This window comes from Salmo salar, chromosome 24 (assembly GCF_965601325.2).
Source record: "Salmo salar chromosome 24, fSalSal1, whole genome shotgun sequence".
In the NCBI taxonomy this organism is placed as follows: Eukaryota; Metazoa; Chordata; class Actinopteri; order Salmoniformes; family Salmonidae; genus Salmo; species Salmo salar.
Genome location: NC_138314.1, coordinates 20,952,722 through 20,974,545, shown reverse-complemented (window position 1 = coordinate 20,974,545; position 21,824 = coordinate 20,952,722). Strand labels below are relative to the sequence as shown.

At 41.2% G+C, this 21,824-nt stretch overlaps 1 protein-coding gene across 2 annotated transcripts in view; it reads left to right on the top strand.

Moving 5' to 3' along the window:
- Nucleotides 1-316: 316 nt before the first annotated feature.
- The window catches only part of tcf7l1b (transcription factor 7 like 1b), a 47,166-nt gene continuing 25,658 nt past the window's right edge, over nucleotides 317-21,824 (top strand). For both annotated transcript variants that reach the window (XM_014172030.3, XM_082968565.1), the window contains exons 1-3: nucleotides 317-1,241; nucleotides 1,420-1,492; nucleotides 1,609-1,736. In XM_014172030.3, coding sequence (XP_014027505.1) covers nucleotides 1,056-1,241; nucleotides 1,420-1,492; nucleotides 1,609-1,736 — 387 coding nt within the window. In that variant the 5' untranslated portion in view covers nucleotides 317-1,055. The remainder of the gene's footprint in view (nucleotides 1,242-1,419; nucleotides 1,493-1,608; nucleotides 1,737-21,824) is intronic.

The following is a 21,824-nucleotide window of genomic DNA, read 5'->3' as shown; positions in this document are numbered from 1 at the left end:
AAAACAAGATACAACAAAAAGTAGCTACTGCAGGCCGGCTACGTTGAATTTTAAAGATTTAAAATTAAAGTATAGACCTATTAGTTGACATTGTCATGGATCTTGGAAGCATTGTTAGTCACATAATAACCATTGATATCTTGCTGATGTTGAAACAACAGGATACTATTTCCATATGAATGGTAACGTTGTAATGTATAATATGGTCAAACTGTTCCTTTAAGCATGCCCGTCTACATAGTGAATGAAGTGTCGTTTTTCAGCGTTAACTCCTCCTTTGCATTCTGAACAAGTTGCGCTGTTTCTTACACTTGAACAACCAAGTAGTTTCCAAGCGCATTCCCCGTTAGCTAATGTGGAGGGAAAGAGGGTTCTTTTTTTACCTACCCGAAAATATAGATTTGGCACCGGATATCATTTGACAGTTAATATAAGAACATACGAAGGTCGGTTATTAAAGGTAAACTTCCTCGAAGTAAATATAGTTTTGATCGAAACTCTTGACTGAACGAGAGTGTCCTGCGAAGAAAGCAATAGCTGTGGTTCGATTTCCATGCTTATAATAAGACTCATCTTTTGCTTGTCGAATTGAAACTCACATATGATATTAGGAAGTGAAATTGGACGTCATCCTTGAATTTAAATTGGTTCGTGCCCAGTTTGTTTGCCTGTGAGCGTCTCGGGAAGAATATCGAAGTTGCATTCTTCAGCACCCATACGGAGGGAGAGTGGGTTACAACTAACCCACTGGGTAGAGTGAAGAAGACACTTCTTGGGAAGTTGCTTTATCCGGCTATTGACGCCGAAATTAAAACAGTTGCATTTGCTGGATTATTGGAGAGTTCATCATCATGGAAAAGTTGGAGATTATTCAGTATATCAAAATGGAGATGTGAAAACGTGGCATTTTGTTTTCACACTGTCAGTTTTGGGTTTATTCTAGTGTGCAAACTGGACGGTCCCCCCCTTTGCAAATAGACGATTTATTTCGGTTTGTTGGAGCGATCGTGCATTCTTGTCAACTTTATCAAGGAGAAACTTTTTCCATCAGCAAAATGCCACAACTTAACGGAGGTGGTGGTGATGATTTGGGGGCGAATGATGAAATGATATCATTCAAAGATGAAGGCGAGCAAGAGGAAAAAATATCCGAAAATGTATCAGCGGAGAGGGATTTGGATGATCTGAAGTCTTCGTTAGTGAACGAATCGGAAAACAACAGTAGCTCGTCAGACTCCGAGGTAAGGCCGTTATATGCTGATCTGAAGTCTGATCTATTGCAACGCGTGTCTATAGCCTATAGGCTTTATACTACATTCCCATTTAAAAATTATTATTTTTGGTATAGCCTATTGCTGAAGTAGACTACTATTACATGTTTTCCCCTTTTTGTTCTGTGTGTGCCTCTGTCCTTGTCAGCAAGCAGAGCGGCGCCCTCAACCAAGACCAGACTTGGACAGTTACGAGAAAACCAGGGATTACTTTAGTGAAGGTAAAATCTGTCACTTGCAATGCTACATTGTTACATTTGCTTTACTATTGTTTAATGCATTTCATATGTAAGTGATGTCCCATCTCTTTACTGATATTCATGCGCTGTCCCTGCAGCACTCAGAAGACAGCAAGATGGTGGCTTTTTCAAGAGTCCCCATTATCCTGGGTACCCGTTTCTTATGATCCCAGATCTTACCAACCCCTACCTATCCAATGGGGCCCTCTCCCCTAGCGCAAGAACGGTGAGTGACCATAACAACATTCATCTACAATGCAGGCAACTCTTCAGTGTTGCCAGTTATCCGCGTTGCTTTCCACTGAAGGCATGTGTAAAAATTGGTTATGCACAACCAGACCGCCATATTCCCTTCGAGTGGCCTCTCAAGGAGTAGGCAAACTAGTTCTTTGTTCTTTTGGGATTTTTTTCCTCCTGTCAGCCTTCTGTAGGGTACTAACTGCACATTTTTAGGCTCGATCTCTAATTCAGATGAAGTGCATGATTTATCTATGTGTTGGGTCTATTTATGTCGAGGCAGAAGTGATTATGATAAATATGAGCAGTTAAGTGTTTTGTAAATGTGATTCTTCAACGGAAGCTGTGGCATTCGGGTGGTTATCAACGTATTAGGTACTAAGTACATACTACATTGAGAACCATGAATTCCAAAGCCCATCTAATGTTCCATAGAGCCCAAATTCAACAATAAGTATGAAGGGAAACTTTGTAATAATGATAACTTGTGGGTGATAGCCAACATGTACTCTTACAAACAGACACTTTATGCACAGGGCATCATCAGATGTTGCAGTCAAGAGACCTGAGCAAAACATGATGTAGTAGGCCACACTAGTGTCCAATAACCTGTCATTCTGAATGTGCTTATTTTCAGGAGTTGACTGTCCTGTCAAAATTAGTTTTAGCCCAGTTATTTACCCAAAATCATATGCCCATGACTTAGAAAGTCATTTTCTTCTTTAAAATTATGCCTACTGTAATTTTCCATATACCACAATGTATTCCAGGTTGTGTGGCATATTCTGAAAAAAATACTGAGACCTGCTTGTTCGGGCAAATTATAGTTTTCTGCATAAAATATATATTTTTAAGAAATAATATAACTTATCACCTTAGATATCTGTATGCATTTCATGTAGATAATGTTATCCATTGTGTATATAATTCACAATTAAATAATGTGCATCATTATCAACTAAACAATAGTGCAAGCGTCATTAAAATACCACCTAATGAAATGTTGTTGTTGTTAAGAGCATTTCCATCCCCCAGTCCTTCTCACCCTGAAAAGCGAGTGATTTGGATGGGACCAGTCAAGCATTTCAGTGAAAAGCAATTACCCCCTTTCTTTCTCTGCCTCCTTTGCACTGTTCCAAACCAACTCTCCCTGCCTCCTTTTCACTGTTCCATACCAACTCTCCCTGCCTCCTTTTCACTGTTCCATACCAACTCTCCCTGCCTCCTTTTCACTGTTCCATACCAACTCTCCCTGCCTCCTTTTCACTGTTCCATACCAACTCTCCCTGCCTCCTTTTCACTGTTCCATACCAACTCTCCCTGCCTCCTTTTCGCTGTTCCATACCAACTCTCCCTGCCTCCTTTTCGCTGTTCCATACCAACTCTCCCTGCCTCCTTTTCGCTGTTCCAAACCAACTCTCCCTGCCTCCTTTTCGCTGTTCCATACCAACTCTCCCTGCCTCCTTTTCACTGTTCCATACCAACTCTCCCTGCCTCCTTTTCGCTGTTCCATACCAACTCTCCCTGCCTCCTTTTCGCTGTTCCATACCAACTCTCCCTGCCTCCTTTTCGCTGTTCCAAACCAACTCTCCCTGCCTCCTTTTCGCTGTTCCATACCAACTCTCCCTGCCTCCTTTTCACTGTTCCATACCAACTCTCCCTGCCTCCTTTTCACTGTTCCATACCAACTCTCCCTGCCTCCTTTTCACTGTTCCATACCAACTCTCCCTGCCTCCTTTTCACTGTTCCATACCAACTCTCCCTGCCTCCCTGTACCTTCCATTCAATTAGGGAGGCGTTTGTTGACCATTGTTATTCTGAGCAGGCGCTTGATGGCTTCATTGGAGGTCTCCATTGGGGCTCATTAACTAAATGGCTACTCTCTACACACAAGTTGCATACCACTGTGGAGATCCTCTTTTGTTCCTCAAGCCATTTGTAGGGATAGGCAATTAGCATAATTGTTGCATTTAATTAGCATGCCTGTGTTTTTTCCATGTTTAATTTTCATTCTCATGGACATTATCTAGATCTATTCCAATTCTTGCTTTAATTTCGCTTCCTTCGATCTATGGTTTGAATCATACTCATTTTTTTGTACACTCCTTGCCTGAATTTGGCAATGAGATTAAAAAAGGTTTTCAAATTAAGATAAATGTTTTTTTACAAAATGTTGTATGGGCCATGTTTGTGCAAGCAATCCATGCTGCTCTCTCACGTCACAAAAATATTAATTGTGTGGACAAATATACAATATTTTCCGTCTCACTGCTTCCTTCTTAATGTTTTTTATCACTTCCTCTTTTTTTGTCTGTGAGTTGACCAAAATGTAAATCCTACCCAAGGTCAGTGATATCAGAAAAAAATCGGGGTATTTTTTGCAAACGTGCCAGGGCCTATTTACTAATAACCTTCCATGTTGTATTCCTTGCAGCACTTGGTATTTTAGCAGAACTTGTGATCAAATAGCCTATTTATTATGTTGAGTTAGTGAAATAATAAGTAAGTACATTTTACTTAACCCTGTCTTGACCTCACGTTGTTCCTCCATGAACCCTCACACAAAGCATGCTGGGACCTAGAGCTCCACCTCCGCATGGTTTTGATTTGGTTTAGAAAAACAAACTCTTAAACAAAAAGTTAGTTAGGATAGCTGTCAGTTTTCTTTCTCAATGTTATATGCTTTAGGGAGGGATCCACATTCCTTCTAAGCCTTTCCAATTTGGAGCTATATCCCCTTAATGACATGGGGAGGACAGAATCAGGTCAATGGGATGTATTGAGCCCACTCTGTCAATCAGCACAACCATGGTAGAGAAACTACAGTGAGACAATGGCTGGCTGGAATACTCAGGATATTTACTGAACAAGTAGTCCTAAACTGCACATTTACTGGTATTGCCCCATTGAGCTGAATAAAACTCATTGCCTGGGATCTAACAGAAAATGCTTTGAATTCGAATAATCTGATAATTTATCATCTTTTAAGCCTACAATGACAGTTTTTGAACCGTTATGCCAAGTTGGATACAGCTGCGTTTAATAGAGAATACTTGTCACTGGTCTCTGCTCAAACATTGGGTTAACAAGTTTGTTAAACTAATGAGTTCCACAGTAACATTTGCTCTGTACATACCTTCAAGGTTTCCTAATTGGTTAGTTAGCTGGAGAGTGTGACTGAGGTCTCTATACAGGCTCATATAGTAGATAATTAGTCTTGTTGAGTTTGACAGCATTGCTCCAGATTTGGGCAGAAATGAATTAAGGGCAGAAAGATATTCTACGGTACTTTTGTATACTTTTTAGCCATTAGTTCTGAAAGTAGCGCCCACGAGCCAAAAGTGGTCCCCGAAAATTGCATACTACGTCACAAATGTGCAGATATGTGCACCACATACTTTTTCTCTCTCTCTCTACTGTGTGTGCATCTTACTAGCTGTCACTCAAATGGCGAGGGCTGAAGCTCATTGGCTGAAACTCGAATTGCTAGGGGGCAGGTCCACGTTGGGGGAGTAAATGTTGCTTTCAAACTAGGGATTTTGTGGCTAATTGAGGTAAAACTGTAATTCTGCTCATAGATTATGCATGTATGAACTACACATTGGCACATCCCAGCCTAAAGCGGGAGGTTTAAAAAAATATTTACTAGTTGCCAAAGTACCGGAGCATGTCTTCAATTTCAAATCAGTTTCAAACAGTAGTTTGGTGTTGCAAATATTCTGTTCTCGAGCTCAGTTAAAACAGAGTTCAGAATTAGAATAAGGAATGTAAACACAGATATTGGATCGGTAAAGGTACATTAACAACATGGCCTTCCTTGCTTTGAACCAACCGATTGATAACAAGCGTAATGGATGTAGCATAACTTTAGCAGTAATTAGTGAGTGTTTCATATCTCTAACTTTTAGGTGGAATTGTTTGGGAAGTCTTGCTTTTTCTCCCCAAGGTGCATTCTCTCTGTCTCTGGGACAATGTTGTCGACAACTCCCCCTTCTGGCCTCCCCCAGTAATATAGATACTATGATAATACATGGGCTTTTTCAATCAATTGATATGCCATGTTTTAGAAGAAGTGTAATATCCAAACGAAGAGAGCAGTAACAGAGGCTTCCCAAGAGACCACCATGCTTTCCCAGAATACGCCTTGTTTCTTCCAGTGTTTCTGGTTTAATCTAGTATTGTATGTCAATTGTTTTGAGGCACAACTTGAGAATGTGGCTATGACAACCCTATCGTGAGCAATGGTAAGACACTTTGGCTCAGCACAACACAAATCCCTAGAGGGAGAAGCATAACTGATTTAGTGGCTGTTCTGAGCTGAAATTCCACTGTAATCCGCTGAGGGTTCAGGAGAAACTTTGCTTTTGGAATTCAGTTTTACTAGACTTTTGTCATGGGTGGAGGGCCAAGGAGGCTGTCCCCTGTGAGGTAGAATGTCAGACGGTGTTGTTTTTAGGCCTAGTGTAGATGTAATAAAGAACTCTGTGACGAGTGCTGGAGGAGTTGTTCCAGACTACGATGTTCATCGGCCCTATTATATTTTAGTCAAGATTGTTTTCTTTTTTTAAAGGGACACCCTTTGTACAATATTGTCATTGAACAGTGATTTACCTCTTGTGTGAGAGGTGTCCGTCATGTCGGCTAAAGTCAGTTGAATACAACTAAATCAAATGCATGTATGTTAGTCAATCATGGGCTTTGAAATAGGGGTGTTACTATGTCTGAACATGTCAGTTACTACGATTGCATGCTTCGCTGACGTCTTCATTTTTCCAGCCTTGCTGATGGTTTTGGTGTTTAAAAATTGGTAGACAAAGACAAGTAAACAGTGGCATTGTCCTAATGAATAAAAGGACCTCTCCTTGTATAAGCAAACAGTGTTTGTGTGGAGCAGTCTTTTCATCAGGTAGGACACTGCCTTTTCCACTAACCTTGCAGTCCCAATGGTGGAGGGGTGGTTGAGGAGACGAGCATCAGGGGAGGTTCTGTGGCTGCTCTGCTACAGAGGGAACAGTGTCCAGGGCGCTCATTCTGACAAGCCTTGATACTGTGCGACTGCTGAAAGTAATCTCAATGTTAGCTGGCAAATATTTTTTTACAAGGACTGTGTAAACAGAGCTAACATTTTTTTACTAGGTTTATGTTTTAGAAAAGTTTTTTTTTCTTCAAAGGTAAACAAATCTACATCAATTTAGTAGCAGCTTTTTGATTAAAAAAAGATTTCACACGCCCTCAGGAACGCCAGGTCCAGCTAACATCTCACAACTAAAATTATTTATTTGTCATAAATGGTCTTATTGTTTGCAATGGGGGAAATGAAATGCTCAAAAAGCATTATTATTTGGCTAAACTGAAGTAAACTACAGATCTGAAGAACGGTGTTCTACTAACCCTTTAATATACAGCTCTAACCCAGATTAAGTTCTGATATGTCTTAAAGACGGTTTGAAAACCTTTCTCTAGTACCCACCCATATTAATTGAATGAATAGAGTATAAACCATGTTTTACACTTGTTTTGATTTTGGTTTCTACTGATTACTTCATGCAGTGGTGAAGGTGCTACTTAGGTCTTTGCTCTGGATTCTCAGCCCAAATCTCTTCCTGTGTCTCGGGGAGGATGGATATTTCTCTGTATTTCATCTTTCGGACTCAGGGTTGTTCATGTTCGGTTCATAACAGCACTTGTATTGAAGTGTGTGAAATGGTGCCAGTCCTGGTCTCTATTCCTCCCTCTTTGGTCTCTGTGGAAAGCATGAGCTGGCGTCAAATCCTCCCGCCATCCCTCGCCTGCTAGCTCACCACCTACCCACCCTCCCTCCCGCCTGCCATTAGAAATTCTGTTTATAGCACTCGCTGGCTTCTCAAGAGCAGGGCCCATCAGGAGCATCTCGGCACCCTTTGAGGAAAGGATAACCACCCACTCCCCCCTCAGCCGCAGACTCCCTACGTTCTGTGACATCAATGAATCCTTTTGAAGTGCCAATATGAATATGTGTGCAAATGTGTTTTTATCAATTTATCCCAGATATGTGTTTTGGTCTAACCAAAACTACTGCAGAGTTTGAGATGTAGTACAGTACTTGTCTTCATGAAAAAAATTGGGACTACTTTTTGTCAAACCTGATAGATATTTTGTCAACCAAAGCATGGATACCTTTCAAATCCACTTTGATAGCATCCGTTTTACTTGATACAGTAAGTAGAAATGTATATGTTATTTGTGAAACAAGTCACCTGGCCTAGTTTTCCAGGTTTAAGTTAGGAACAGGTTGGAAGGCATCTGAGTACGTGTTTATGACCATGAGTCAATGGCTTGAGTCAATGTAATGTTGTGCAACATCAAACCCCAGCAGCAGGTTTCAGGAAACCACATGTCGATCATATATACCTGTATATCACTCATTTCACCTAATATCTTCATCATTGTTACTGTGAAGGCAGTTTTCTGACCCTCTCCATGCCTGAAAAGAAAAGACAGCACAGCACTGTGGTGTACATGGGTGTGTTTATATTTGCAGCCCTCTTTTGGCAGATTCTCTTATTTTTCTAGCGTCTTTAGGATAGGCCGTGATGGGCTTCAGAGAGTCAGAGGAGTCAAGGTAGTAGAAATGCAATTTGATTCTCGTTGACAAACCTGTCATCTTCGGCATGAAGGTAAGGGCTAAGCCATGACACCACCATCGGGATATGTGGAATTCTCCCACTAAACAATGGAGCTCCCAGCAAGGCCATACAGCTGTTAACTGTATTGAAAGTAAAAAGGTTGCCATGACATGAGCAGGAGGTTGTGGGGGTTGGATCATATATCATATGAATGCCAGTATGTCTCATGCTCACTAATGTCTATGGTCTCCGTTATTAGGAGTAAGCCTCCGTTTAGGGGGGAGTTTTTCTCCCTGGTTTTATCAGGGGGTCTGGGTAATCAATCTGCCTCCCAGGTGATTGGGCCAATGGCTGATTGATGGGAACGGGGGCACAGTGACGACACCACTACTCACGACTTTGGGGTTCCTTGTACATGGCCCGCACTTTGCAGAGACTTGTTTATATTACATTAACTAAGGTTAGCTCTCAAACTGTACACTAAAGTTTTCATTCCATACTAATAAAACCTGATTGTACAGCAAAAAAAATCAAATCTAAATAGGTTTTATCAGTCTGGCATTACAAACAGCTGTTTTCAGTTGAAGTTGTGCATGCAGCAGAAGAGGGAGAGGGGAGCAGAGAAGGTAAGAGGAGAGATTGTTGATGAGATGTGGTGGTGGGAGCATAAACTGGGGCAGATATAGGCCTCACTATTCCTTTGCTTGTTATCCCGAGGTCGGCCAGCTTCCAGACCTTGAGGCTCTCTCTTATTTGAGGGATTCTCTCCCCCACAGAGCTGCAGTACTCTGCTATGGACCAGAATGCATTGCCCTTTCCTCACAGGCCAATCAGAGAGCTGCAGGATACTGTCAGATCCTACAGATCTAGATTCTCTGGTACTTAGATATTAATCTGGTCTCGCTTAAGTTCATATAAAGGCCATGGAAATTCTTTTTTAAGGCTTACTCTGCAACTTTTACTTTCAGGAACGCAGGATAAAGTAAGTATACTAACTACTGGTAGGTTACCATAGGTTAATTGTGTTTGTGAAGTGTATATACTAGTATGGCCAGATTAGACACCCAAACCTATACTATATAAAGAAATGGATGGGTATCTTTCCAGCATGAGTTTAGTTGTCAGTGAGAAGAGCAGCTGTTGTTCATGTTGAAGTTGTAAATCAGTGTGTCTCATTCCAGCACGGCTGGTCCCGGCTTAAGTCTCCTGGTGAAGGGCTGCAGAGCCATGCACCTGCATGCATTCTAAAGGACCTAGATACCACCGTAACACAGTAAGATGAGGACATGTTGTCTTGGACATACATGGACATTGGACATAAGTGTCCCTCTGTCAAAAGACCAACATACTTGGTGATTACATGACACTGAAAGATTTGTGAGAAACGTGTGTTAGTGAACATGCAGTCCATGTAATCAATACAATGTCAAACAAGTTCACTAAAGTGTGAACTGGTGTGCTACTCCCATTTCAACTCTTATTACAATTTCATACATATTTACAGTGTAATAACACTAGTGTTTATAGTACACTAGTGTAATGTAAGCTTGCATACATTTACAAGCAGCAGATGGATGTATTGGAATGTTCCTTGGAAGAGAGTAGCTGCTACCCATTTTACTGAATGTCAACATTTATTAAATCACTTTAAGCTTCTGGAGATAAGGATTAACTTGTTCAGTGGAGGATGTCTGGGGAAGATGCAAGACTTTCAAACAAGGTTCTTTGGATAAGGCATGTAGGTGGAACATCGCTTTTGGACCTGTGACAGAGCTTTCAGTGTAATGCCATAACTGAAATGGTTATTTAGTTATCATTCAGCTTGTTGATGTGGATGTTGTCCTAACATTTAAATTCCCCATTTGCCTCTGGTTGCCTTAGCTGCCTCCAAGTAACCCCTGTAAACCAATTGTACTTGTTAAGGAGTCACAATGTTCTGCAGAGCATCACATTTGATTAAAGCAAAGACACAAGTCATCTGAAATGTGTAGCTTCGTTGTCTCCACTTGTGGATCTAGTTAGTCAGACGAGATGTAAAATTGTCACAGCTTTTAATTGTTTGATTTGTAGTTTTTATGGCCTTTCGTGGAATATTTCAAACCATTATGCAATGTACTTGATTCCATGAATAATACACACTGAAGAATTCCAGCTGAGATCGTCAAGCTTTGGTTTCAAGTGATTTTGGGATTTCCCCTTCTCCTGTCTTTTAGCAGGGACACGCACATAGGATTGTCTACCGTTCGCCAGCCACGAATAATTAGCACCTCTGAACAGTGTCGGGAGTCAATCTCTTTTGTGTTCACACAGCAAAGACCTTGGTCGTCAGTCACTCAGCCTGGTTAAAGTACTCCAAACCAGAAGGTGGCTGTAGCGTTGTTTGGAAATGCTTGTCCGTGTTGCTTAGTTTATGGTCTAGATTCCAATGTTAGTTAGCTAGCTGCGCTAATGTTGCTATTTTGTAGAAAGCCCTTGTTGATACTAGCCAGATAATTATCTACCAAGATGACGAAGAAACCATTTAATTCACTCTCCATAATCACATACTGCCAGTGCCAGCCCATAGCCAAATGTTTAGCTAGCTAATGTTAGCATATTCATTAGTTAGCACAACATAGCTGGTTAGCTAGCTAAGGACATTGCACCAACTCGGCAGCTAACAAAGGCAGTTGTTTCCAGGAAACTAATACACTGTGATTTAATTATAATGGCAATACTAGCTACTGTGGTTAGCTAGCTTGGAGGAAGTATTTAGTGTTGTGTGAAATGCGTCTGTGCACTTAGCTAGCTACCATCCCATAGCCTACATTTTCATATGGGGCGGCAGGTAGCCTAGCAGGCCAGTAACCGAAAGGTCGCTGTTTGAATCCCAGAGCCGACTAGGTGAAAGATCTGTCTGTGCCCTTGAGCAAAGCACTTAACCCGAATTGCTCTTGTAAGTCGCTGTGGATAAGAGCGTCTGTTAAATTACTAAAATGTCAAATATGAAGTGTGACTGGCTCATGACATTTAACCGTGGATGTACTGTGAATTCCCTCTTCTTTTTTGTTGTCACCCCTGTTGGCTCTCCTACGTGGGGGGTTGTGCTCTCTGATATGCTCAAAGTCAAGTTGTTTGCCACTGACTAGCATTGCGATTCTACAAGTGGGAACGGCAGATTCGTCACTACCAGGTCGGCACGCAGCAGGTATCACTTTTGTTCTAGCAAGAGTAGAAATGGCCTCCTACTGTGATACGTACCTATCAGCAGTGAGATTCTCTGTGTTTTTGATTCTTTAGATTATCCTTGTAATTTGTTCATTTGACGCTTGTCCTTATTTGGCTTAAAGATGTTTTCAAAACTTTGAAACAGTTGTCCCCTAGCATGATCAATAGTATAATAAAGGATAAGACTTCAAATTTATTCTGGAAAAATGTCCTGCATAGTTAGACCAGTTAGCTACATTAAAAAAACTCTAGTCAAGCCTATATGACATGGAGTAAGCCAAGGAGTCCTTTTGTTTGATTTGTACATGGGCTGGAAAGGCCTGCTATTGGAAATCCCTGAAACAGGCTTTGGGGGGCAGGTCTGATTCTCGTGTGAAATGGGAAGGATCTATAGCTGTGGGCTGAGTTGACTGGGGCTGTATGGGTGTGTTGGCAGCGAGAGCGCTGGTCATGAATAGGGTCTTTGACTACCTCAGACTTGCCCTAAAAAGCAGGACAAAGACCCCAGGGCAACTACTTCGAGCCTCACAGCTGAGCTACAGAATGCTGCCTTCGCCCAATGTTCCTCTCTCCTTGCCTGATTTAAATACTACAGTGGCTTTAAGCTTTCTGGAGACCAAGGCTTACATTCACTTCTATATGCCACATTTGCTATCAACACTCTGCAGTGTTTTTCTTTTACAACATGCTACTGCTTGGAGGCTATTTACGTGAGCTATTGTGTTGAATCTTTGGAAGAGCAGTGCATATGCCTCAGTGAGTTCCTTATAAACAGACTGGTTATTATTCGTTTGTTTCATCTATTTTTCGATAATGTGTTTTGCCATGTTATTCCATTTTTTTCCCTCCTTCTTTGCTATAACTCATATTAGTCTGGGCTTAGCAAAGCCCCTCGTTAAACATGTATAAAAACATAACTCATATTAGTCTGGGCTTAGCAAAGCCCCTCGTTAAACATGTATAAAAACATAACTCATATTAGTCTGGGCTTAGCAAAGCCCCTCGTTAAACATGTATAAAAACATGTATAACTAGCTCCATGGAACCTCTCTCTTGCTTGTTGTTGGTAACCACAGCTTCGCTTGGCGTCAGGCGGGTGAAGTTGTTCATTAGGGAACAGTTTTGTTTGCTCTCGGATAATACGGAGGTGTTGGCAAATAAATTAGATTAAATGAGATGAAGACTTTGACCTCTAATTAGTTGTTTGCTCCGTTATTTTGATTGAGCTGTGTGCTACCCATGGTTTAAGATGCGCATAAGGGGAAAAAAAGGCACAATCTTATCAGCAGCGTTAATGGGTCAGTTCAGCCCTGTCCAGACACTCTCTCCCCATAGGGTCTCCTGTTTCAGATGTCACTCAGAGCTTTGTTTGCCCCCCAAAGGTAAAGGGTGAGAGGTCAAGGTTCAGGGCCACTTGGCTGAGTGGGCACCAAACCCCACCGAGCACATCCGTTCCCTTTTTCAGACCAGTTCTAAGCTGTGAAAAGAGAGGGAAAAAGCCACTCTATTGTTTAAAAAAAAAAAATCAAAAAAATTATATCACAATGATTTATCTCAAATAAATGTTTGGGTTCACTCTAATCCATTGATGTGATTATGGTGGTTAAATACTTTCACATGGATGTAATGACATTGGCTTAGAACTTGTGCTTGAGATATGGATATGGTGTCTTATTGCAGGCTACGCTAGTGCCATTGTATAACTGTTATTGGTATTGTTGCTGGAGGCCTACTTTGTGGCTCTCCCTCAATAATTACCCTTCACCTCCATACATAATGGCATTTAGATTTATTGAGCTTTTCATAAACGTCTGACTTATTATTTGCATGTGAAAAGTCATATTGTGAGGTTTACGCAAGGACACTCCGTCTCAAGATCAACAATCTTGTTTTGCACCTCAGCAAAATTTCACACCACATATATAAAAGACTCTCAGACTTTTTTGTCCATAACACCTCCAAAGTTTGTGAGCCAGAGACCTCTCTCGTCAGCCCCCACCAACAACTCCAGCCTCTTTCCGTCCCACCACCCCCACCCCCAAAATGTCCTCCAGTCAGTATTATTATGCAGTTTCACGCAGACCAAAATTGCAGCTGCATGGAGAGCAATCTGGATCACATTATCTCAGGCGATGTGATTTATAAATTGTTTCTCAGGCCATAAATCCCTACTGTAATTGTGCACAAGCTCCCCTCTCCCTTCTCTCCCCCCTCACCCTTCTTTCCTCCATCAGCTTTCTCCCCCCCTCTCTCTCTCTCTTTCTGTCTCTGTCTCACTCTGAGACACAGCTTACAGTGCTTGGGTCATCTCCATTTTTTTGCAGGAGTGAGCACTTTGGATTTGGAAGAAGTTTGTTACACTGTAAAGTAGTATAGGTTTAGTTTAAAAACAAAAATAATATATCTGGAAATAAATATATTTTCTTCCACTCTCCATCAACAAACCTACTATGTGAGCTAAACAGTATGTGCGGTATTGCTATGGCCAGTGGTGATTGTGGAGAGTGGTCTGTGTTCAGGTCTGTGGCTGCGTGGTCTTGGCTCTACATTCCCGAACACTCTCAGTGTAATTGGTACACTGCCCTGTTCCTGCCTGGGAATCTGATATTTGCTGCAGCCCCTGATCATAATCACCTTGCCCCTCTCATAAGAATGTATAACGATTTGAATTATAGTAATATGCAGCGACTGGAATTGTTTTTGCAAAATGGCATGGTCAGCCTTTAGTTGATGTTGGTGTAGTTACAGCATCTTTATGGATTTAAATATCTTTCCATTGGCATTTAGTGGCCCTCCATTCTCCCTGATAAAAGTCTCCATGATATCATTGGCATTCATCAAGACTACTGGCTAACATTGTGCCTTTGGTACTTCCCGTCATTCCTCTCAGATACAGATCATTTTATTTCATTTGACATTTATTATCTGTAAAGATTTTATTTCTTTAAGATCACTGAATTTCATCCGCCTCCCTTTTCCTCCAAACCCTCTGAAAAGTATTTGTTCAAGAGGTTTTTCCTAAGTATTGACAGGGACTGAGAGGTTAATGTGTGCTTAGGAAGGTGAAGATTCCCCTGCAAATGTTTACTACTCCATTGTTTTGCTGTCAGGCGACTTGGTGATCCTTGAAGAGGTTTAAGGACCTTATGACCCACGCTCGTTTTGCTCCGTGTTCCTCCTAAAGGCTGATGGTTCTGGAATTAGGGAACCGGCAAGCAGGAGTATGTGCTAACTGCTTGCTCTGGGTTTAAATTGACTTTCTTAAGAAAGTGTCATTTTATTTACGTTTGTACTAGTGAACATTTGAATGCTTTTGTATGATAACCGTTGTTTGACCCGTTTTAACATTTTCGTCTTGAAAGGTGAGTCAGCAACACAGTCTAACTTTGTTTGATTAATAATTTTTACATGAATACGATTGTTTAAGTCCAAAATGCTGCCATATTAAACTTGAACAGTGTGACTTGGATGTATGGGCTGTAGTACCGCAAGAGGAACATAGTGTTCAGGCATGCATACCCGCAGTGTGTGTGTGTGTGTTTCAGAGGGAGAGAGAGTAAGTTAGCAGTGGGGTGAGAGGGATGTCAGGCAGTAAAACTGAGACAAGGCAGGGCTGAGACTTCAGGCCCTGAGATTTGTGCCTGCTTGCAGTGCAAAGACTGGAGGCATCTGCAGGCAGCTGTGTGTGTGTGTGTGTGTGTGTGTGTGTGTGTGTGTGTGTGTGTGTGTGTGTGTGGTGGTGGTGGGGGGTGGGGGGGGGCTTGGGGAGGGTGGAGCTGGTGGAGGAGGCTGGGTGGCATTGGGGGGTGGCTGCAGAGAGAACACAATCATCCCTCTGTTTTCATAAGACTTGTGGTATGTGAGAGCAGAAACAAATGTGTTTAATTTAGGCCCTTTTTCTCTCTCCCCTTCTCCCCAGCACCCCACCCACTGACCCCACTTTTTCAAACGGCCTCTGTCAGCTGCTCTGAGGAAGTTTTAAAAGACTAGACAAAATCGGCCTGTTTGCTCTGTCAGAAAGCACTTATAGAAAAGTTGGCAGACTTATCATCGATTTAAGATCAAATTTACTCTGAGGTGTAAATATTTATCTACATTTTCTGTAAAAAGTTTATTTTTATGTTTCTCCCTCAGTTTAGAAGTGATTACTGTGTAGTGGTATTTTCCCTGTTGTGTGAGGGTGTATGGTGGACTTATTATTGCGTCTTAATCAGCTTGGCAGGCACCACACTCTCCATTATATTGGTAACCCATGCTGTCCATTTTAGTCTATGTGTTTTGGTTAAACATGAAAAATGCAGGTTTCAATGATGTGACATTTGTTTAGATGTTGCACTTTTATTTCCATCCCTCGCTCTCGCACGCGCACATGCACGCACACACATGCACACACATGCACATAGAGTTCATTTGATTTCTCTGTTGAGCTTTACAGTGAACATCCAGCCAACCACTGTTAACCACCACATGTTCTGGAGTTAATTACACAGAGGGTTACGGCTGTGCATTTCAATGAAAGTAGGCTGCTCCCCAAACAATAAAATGTTGTGTTCCTGCACAACTGGACAAACAATGCCAGTAGAAATGATGTGAAACACAGACAACGTCTTCTTCGTTATTGGTGTAGCATGGTTTGATATTGGACTGCATTAACACTAAGCTTAACAGAGAAGCCTATCACAACTGAAACCAGATACCCCAGGTATGGAAAACCACATAACTGACTGCAACAGCATGGCAGCCTCCTGTCCTCTCATGCCAGACGCATTATTATTTTCTTGTGGCTCTAATTATACATTCAGTTTTATTTGACCTACCTGTTGTTGTGTTCTGTAATACAATTGCTCACTTATTCCAAACTTTCACCCCAACAAGGCCTCACAAAGTGCTTATTTTCCTTAACCACATCTTATTGAAATGGCCTTAAAGTCAATTAAATAGAATAAAAACTATACTGTGCTTCCCTTAAACAGACATTCACTCTGCTGCCGTAGCAACACACTTTAAGCTCTGGCTACAGGAAGCAATAATTCAGGATCACATAAAAAAAAAAAAAATTAACCCTGAAATAACGGCATGAGCTGTAAAAATGCATAGTCTCACTAAAGCCACAGTATTTTCCTCTCTAGTAAAACCCCCAAGCCACTATTCAGAAAGGCCAAAATAAGAGTAAGCAAAATCCAACACATAACTTGGACTTGCACTTCATGTTCATGTAAAAAGAGATTGTGTATTCAGACTGAAGTCCAAATTCATTAGTGGGACTTTACAAACAAAACCTAATGTTTGCAGCCTAAATAACTCGGGGCTTGAAGACCAGTTTGGCATTTTTCAAAATATGCATGAGCTAGTCATACGACACGAAAGCTCATTGAGTTCAATGAAATTGAATCTCTGGTATGTTTGTGTAATATTTAGAAGTATTTTCCCTGTTGAGTAACAAACCAATACCAAAAGTGTGGATGAATTAGCAAGTTGTTTGTTGTAGCTTGTAGAGGACCGTGGCAGTGATGTCAGCTCTGTATTGGACTAAGACTGATAGTTGTGAGGAAGCATCGATGGATGTTATGTGGGATTTATCTGGGACTCTTTGGCACAGTCTAACTGGTTGAGAATCTCAGAAAAGCCCCTCCACTGTGTTTTAAGACCACCCTCAGCCTGCCTTCCCTCTTCACTCTCCTCTCTCCCTCTTTGCACTAATAGTTATTTTGTGTACAAGAGCATGTTAAGAGGCAAATGAGCCTGGCCTTCATAGGCCATGTTGCCATAGAAACCAGTGCACTCTGGATGGCTGACCTTTGACCCATTTTCCCTGGCTGTGAATAAGTGAGCAGGGCGACCAACCGGGTCACAATAGAGGCCCAACGAGCGGAGGGAGTGCCCCTGTCACAGTCACTTAACTTCACTCCTCTACTTACTAATGGATACTTCAAATGTGCTAGCCATTAGCAGGATGCTAGTGACACTGCTGGAAACAGCGGCCTTCTCATGGTTAACCCCACACATAAACTGGATGTTTGCTCTGGGCTGGGGGGCATTGAGAAATATCATTCTGTTATTCACATATCCTACCACACACATCTATAATTTTTTATTTACTCATATTCAAAATGGCCTAGTTGGTATTGTATCCATTTAATGGCATTTGGCACATCGTTTTTGGGGGGATTATGGTACCAACTCTGATAAGGACATTGAAAGGGATTTGATAATGTCTCTTTGTATTGCCTTGGAGTAGTTCATACATTTGTAGGAGACACCAAGATAAATGTAAACACTACATTGTTTAGTTTAAGAATATAACGGTTTAAGACAATATTTGTCTTTAATGTGAAGAGCATCTTGTTATTTACTGACAACCCTATAAAGGTGGCCAGTGTATATCTATGTTTAGGTATGACATGATAAATACAGTGTGTGGATATATTCACAGTAAAGAATTGTTATTTCCATAAATTATGTAGGCACCATAATATTTTCTCCATGTTTTATTTCTCCTTGTAAGTTCCTTAGTTTTCCTCAGGATTGTTTTCATTGACAACTTCCTCCTAAGGTAATCCACTTTACTGCGGAGAGTCAGACTGGATAATGGGCTGTTTTTCCGCTAGGGTCGTTCCATGTCATTTCAGCAAGCCTTGACACCCACCATCTCAGATTGTTCTGAAATCATTTCTGTAGTTACAAACAGATATTAGCATTCCCGCAACATTATTTTGTTGAAATATAATTTTCTCTAACAAGAAGTATACAGTATCAGTTTTCTATGTTTGACTAGTAGTATGTTTACTGAACAGAAATCTAAACGCAACATGCAAAATTGTACGGAGTTACAGTTCATATAAAGAAATCAGTCAATTAAAAAAATCCATTAGGCCCTAATCTATGGATTTCACGACTGGGGAAAAAAGACATGCATATGTTGGTCACAGATACTTTATAAAAAGGTAGGGGTGTGGATCAGAAAACCAGTCAGTATCTGGTGTGACCATGCAATGCAAATCATCTCCTTCACATAGAGTTGATCAGGCTGTGGAATGTTGTCCAACTCCTCTTCAATGGCTGTGTGAAATTGCTGGATATTTGCCGGAACTGGAACACGCTGTCGTACATGTCAATCCAGAGCATTCCAAACGTGCTCAATGGGTGACATGTCTGGTGAGTATGCAGGCCATGGAAGAACTGGGACATTTTCAGCTTTGTTTCAGAACATTCTGTTCTCTGCCAATAGCGCTGGTGGACATTCCTGCAGTCAGCATGCCAATTGCATGCTCCCTCAACTTGAGACATGATCTGTGGCATTGTGTTGTGTGACAACTGCACGTATTAGTGGCCTTTTATTTTGCACCTGTGTACAAGGTGCACCTGTGTAATGATCATGCTGTTTAATCAGCTTTTTGATATGCCACACCTTTCAGGTGGATGGATTATCTTGACAAAGGAGAAATGCTCACTAACAGGGATGTAAACACATTTGTGAGAGGAATAAGCTTTTTGTGCGTATGACATGGTACGAACACTTTACAAATTGCGTTTATATTTGTGTTCAGTGCAGATGCGTCTCGGAGTATTATTTATTTATCCTATGTAATGTATTTCGTTTTTTCCCCTGTACAGAGAATTAGTCATTTAAGTGATTAGGTTTATGTCCCATCCTTCATCCTGATGTTACCATGTTCTGACCACTACATGGTTCTGTACCAGGTGATTTTTATAAAAATGTTTAATCCCCCACACCTCAGTGTTTGGTCCAAATGTTAAAGGGATATTTCACCCAAATTCTAAAATGACATATTGGTTTCTATACCCTGCACACAGTCTATGGACAAGGTATGACAGCAATACATGCTTTGGTTTTGTTTAACTGGCCTTTGTTTCAAATGCTAATACTTTAGCATTTGGGTACAATTTACCTTAATTGGATTTGAAACGGTGGGCAACAAAACCAACACATGGATTGCTGTCATACCTTGTCCATAGACTGCGTGCAGGGTATAGAAACCAATATGTCATTTTCGAATTTGGGTGAAATATCCCTTTAACATTGAGGTGTGGTGATTCTTTAAAAAAAAGACTTAGAACAGCACCATCTAGTGGTCAGAACCTGGTAATATCAGGATGTAAGATGGGACATAAACCTAACTTAAATGACAAATTCTCTGAACAGGGGAAATAAACATCACCATACTACATGTGAGACATAGAGAATTCAGAACTGATACTATATACTCGTTGTTGGGGTGGGGCGTAGAGGGTCCGGGGGTGGCTTTTGTCCCTATCTTTGTATTCCTCATGTCTAACTCATTGTTAGAAAAAGGTTTGGTCCAAATCAGATATTAGGTATTATATTTAATTAATATTAAATTAATCCTATACATTTAAATGGTCATTTTGGGTGCAATAAATTAGCTTCTCAGATCAAATTATGTTTCATCAAAATAATGAAACAATTTCAGAACAATCTGAGATGGTGGGTCCTCTTTCTTGTGCTTTTTGAGGTGGAACGACCCACTAACAACTATTCCTGTGCCCAGTAGCAGCCAAGCTGACCAGCGGAACTGCTTGTCGTTTCCCCATCAATTAACCACTAATTAGCACAATGAGGGCTGGACTTTGCCTATGTCTATGTAATTGCCCGCAATGTCTGTAAACAATGGGTCTTAATTCAAACTCGGTGACAAGGTGGGACTACTTACAGCAATTGTCTTTGCTCTGCAAGCTTATAATTGTATGTCATGCATAGATCAAGTGGAGGTGTCAATGGCTCGCATAAGCAGGTGATTTGAGCGGAGAGAAACGGGGGGGACTATGGTGTAAGGTTTGACAAGGCAAATGTGTGGAGCTGCTATTCATATGGGTAGAGGATCATTAACACCTAACTCTAACAGCAAGCTGTGTGGCCCATTTGTTTTCTGTTGGAGGGCAAAAGAAAACCATAGGGAGGGGCTCACCACACAGTAGGTGATTGACATTATCTGCTGGAGCAATCCCTGGAAGCATTCCTCTGGCCCTGCTGTTTGGAGAGGAGAGGGGTGGGAGGGGGCTTGATGCCACAGTGCAAGGCAGCTTTAAGGCAGGTCTGAGCTGGACTGTCACTGCCAATTCATCTTTTGCCATTGGACTCTTAGAACAGTGTATTAACATTTTAAAGTCATTTGGTTAGTAATTTGTAACCATAAAAATGGGTCTACAATAGGGTTTTTAGTCAAGATTGCTCTTTAAAATAGACATTGTAGACACTCCAAAGACACATTTTTTTGTAGTTTTGTTTGACTAGAACAGAAGACCCTGAGGATGTGTCAGATTGACATCAGATTGATAACACTTTTTAAAACACTCCAAAGTCTGCAGATAGTTGGTGGAAAAGTTTTGGCCTGTTTTTTTCTCTCTCTGGCAGTGTCTGATTTACTTTGACAACAAATGTCCAGACATCTGCCTCTCCTCTCCTCCATGCTCTGATGTTGCCTGGCCAGCAGTATGGCACCACACACTTCAGAGATGACAAAGACACTTGGCCATGTTCCCCCCCTGCTCTGTGAGAGAAATTTAACAATTAGAACCCAACTCTGGCAGTCAGCATGCCCCAGAGCATATGCTGTATTCTCTCTGTTCGAAAAACCAAAGAGTTAATCTTGGCTTTTTGGAAATTTTCTGTGGCAACTTTGCCACCTTTGTTGCATCTGGGTCCCTGACATGTAGCACAGTATTCTACTGATGTCTATTTTGAGTTCTGGAGGCTGGAAGACAGAGAGGCATGGAAATGGATCAGATATTTGCAGAAGTTGACTATTTGCACAGCTCTCACAGCTTTCTATCTGACACTCTTCTCTAGAGCAGTCTCTACAGTGAAACCAGCATCTCAATGGAGGCCAACCATAGGCCTGCTCAAATAGTTTCTAATGAAATTAAGGACATCTGCGAAGCATTACAGGACTGCCTGAAGTTTACTGTAAAATGTAATTGCTGATTTTAGTTTGTCAGTGTTTTCAATCTTTTACAGACTATTCAATAAAACTGCAGCCATGGGAACCTCCTTTTCAATAGTATCTTCCTATTTACCGTGCCTTCCTTTCTGGGTTTTTAAGTACCTTTTATATTTTGGGGGGGATTTAATGAAGTCTCCTAACAAGGTTTCTGTGTTATAGTCAAAAACACAATTTGGATTTGATTTTGATTGAATGGGGGGGAGGGGCTCGATTCTTAGCCTAAATCGGGGACGCAGTAGATTCAGCCGCGGGCAGATTTCTGTCGGAGCGGATGGGCAGGAA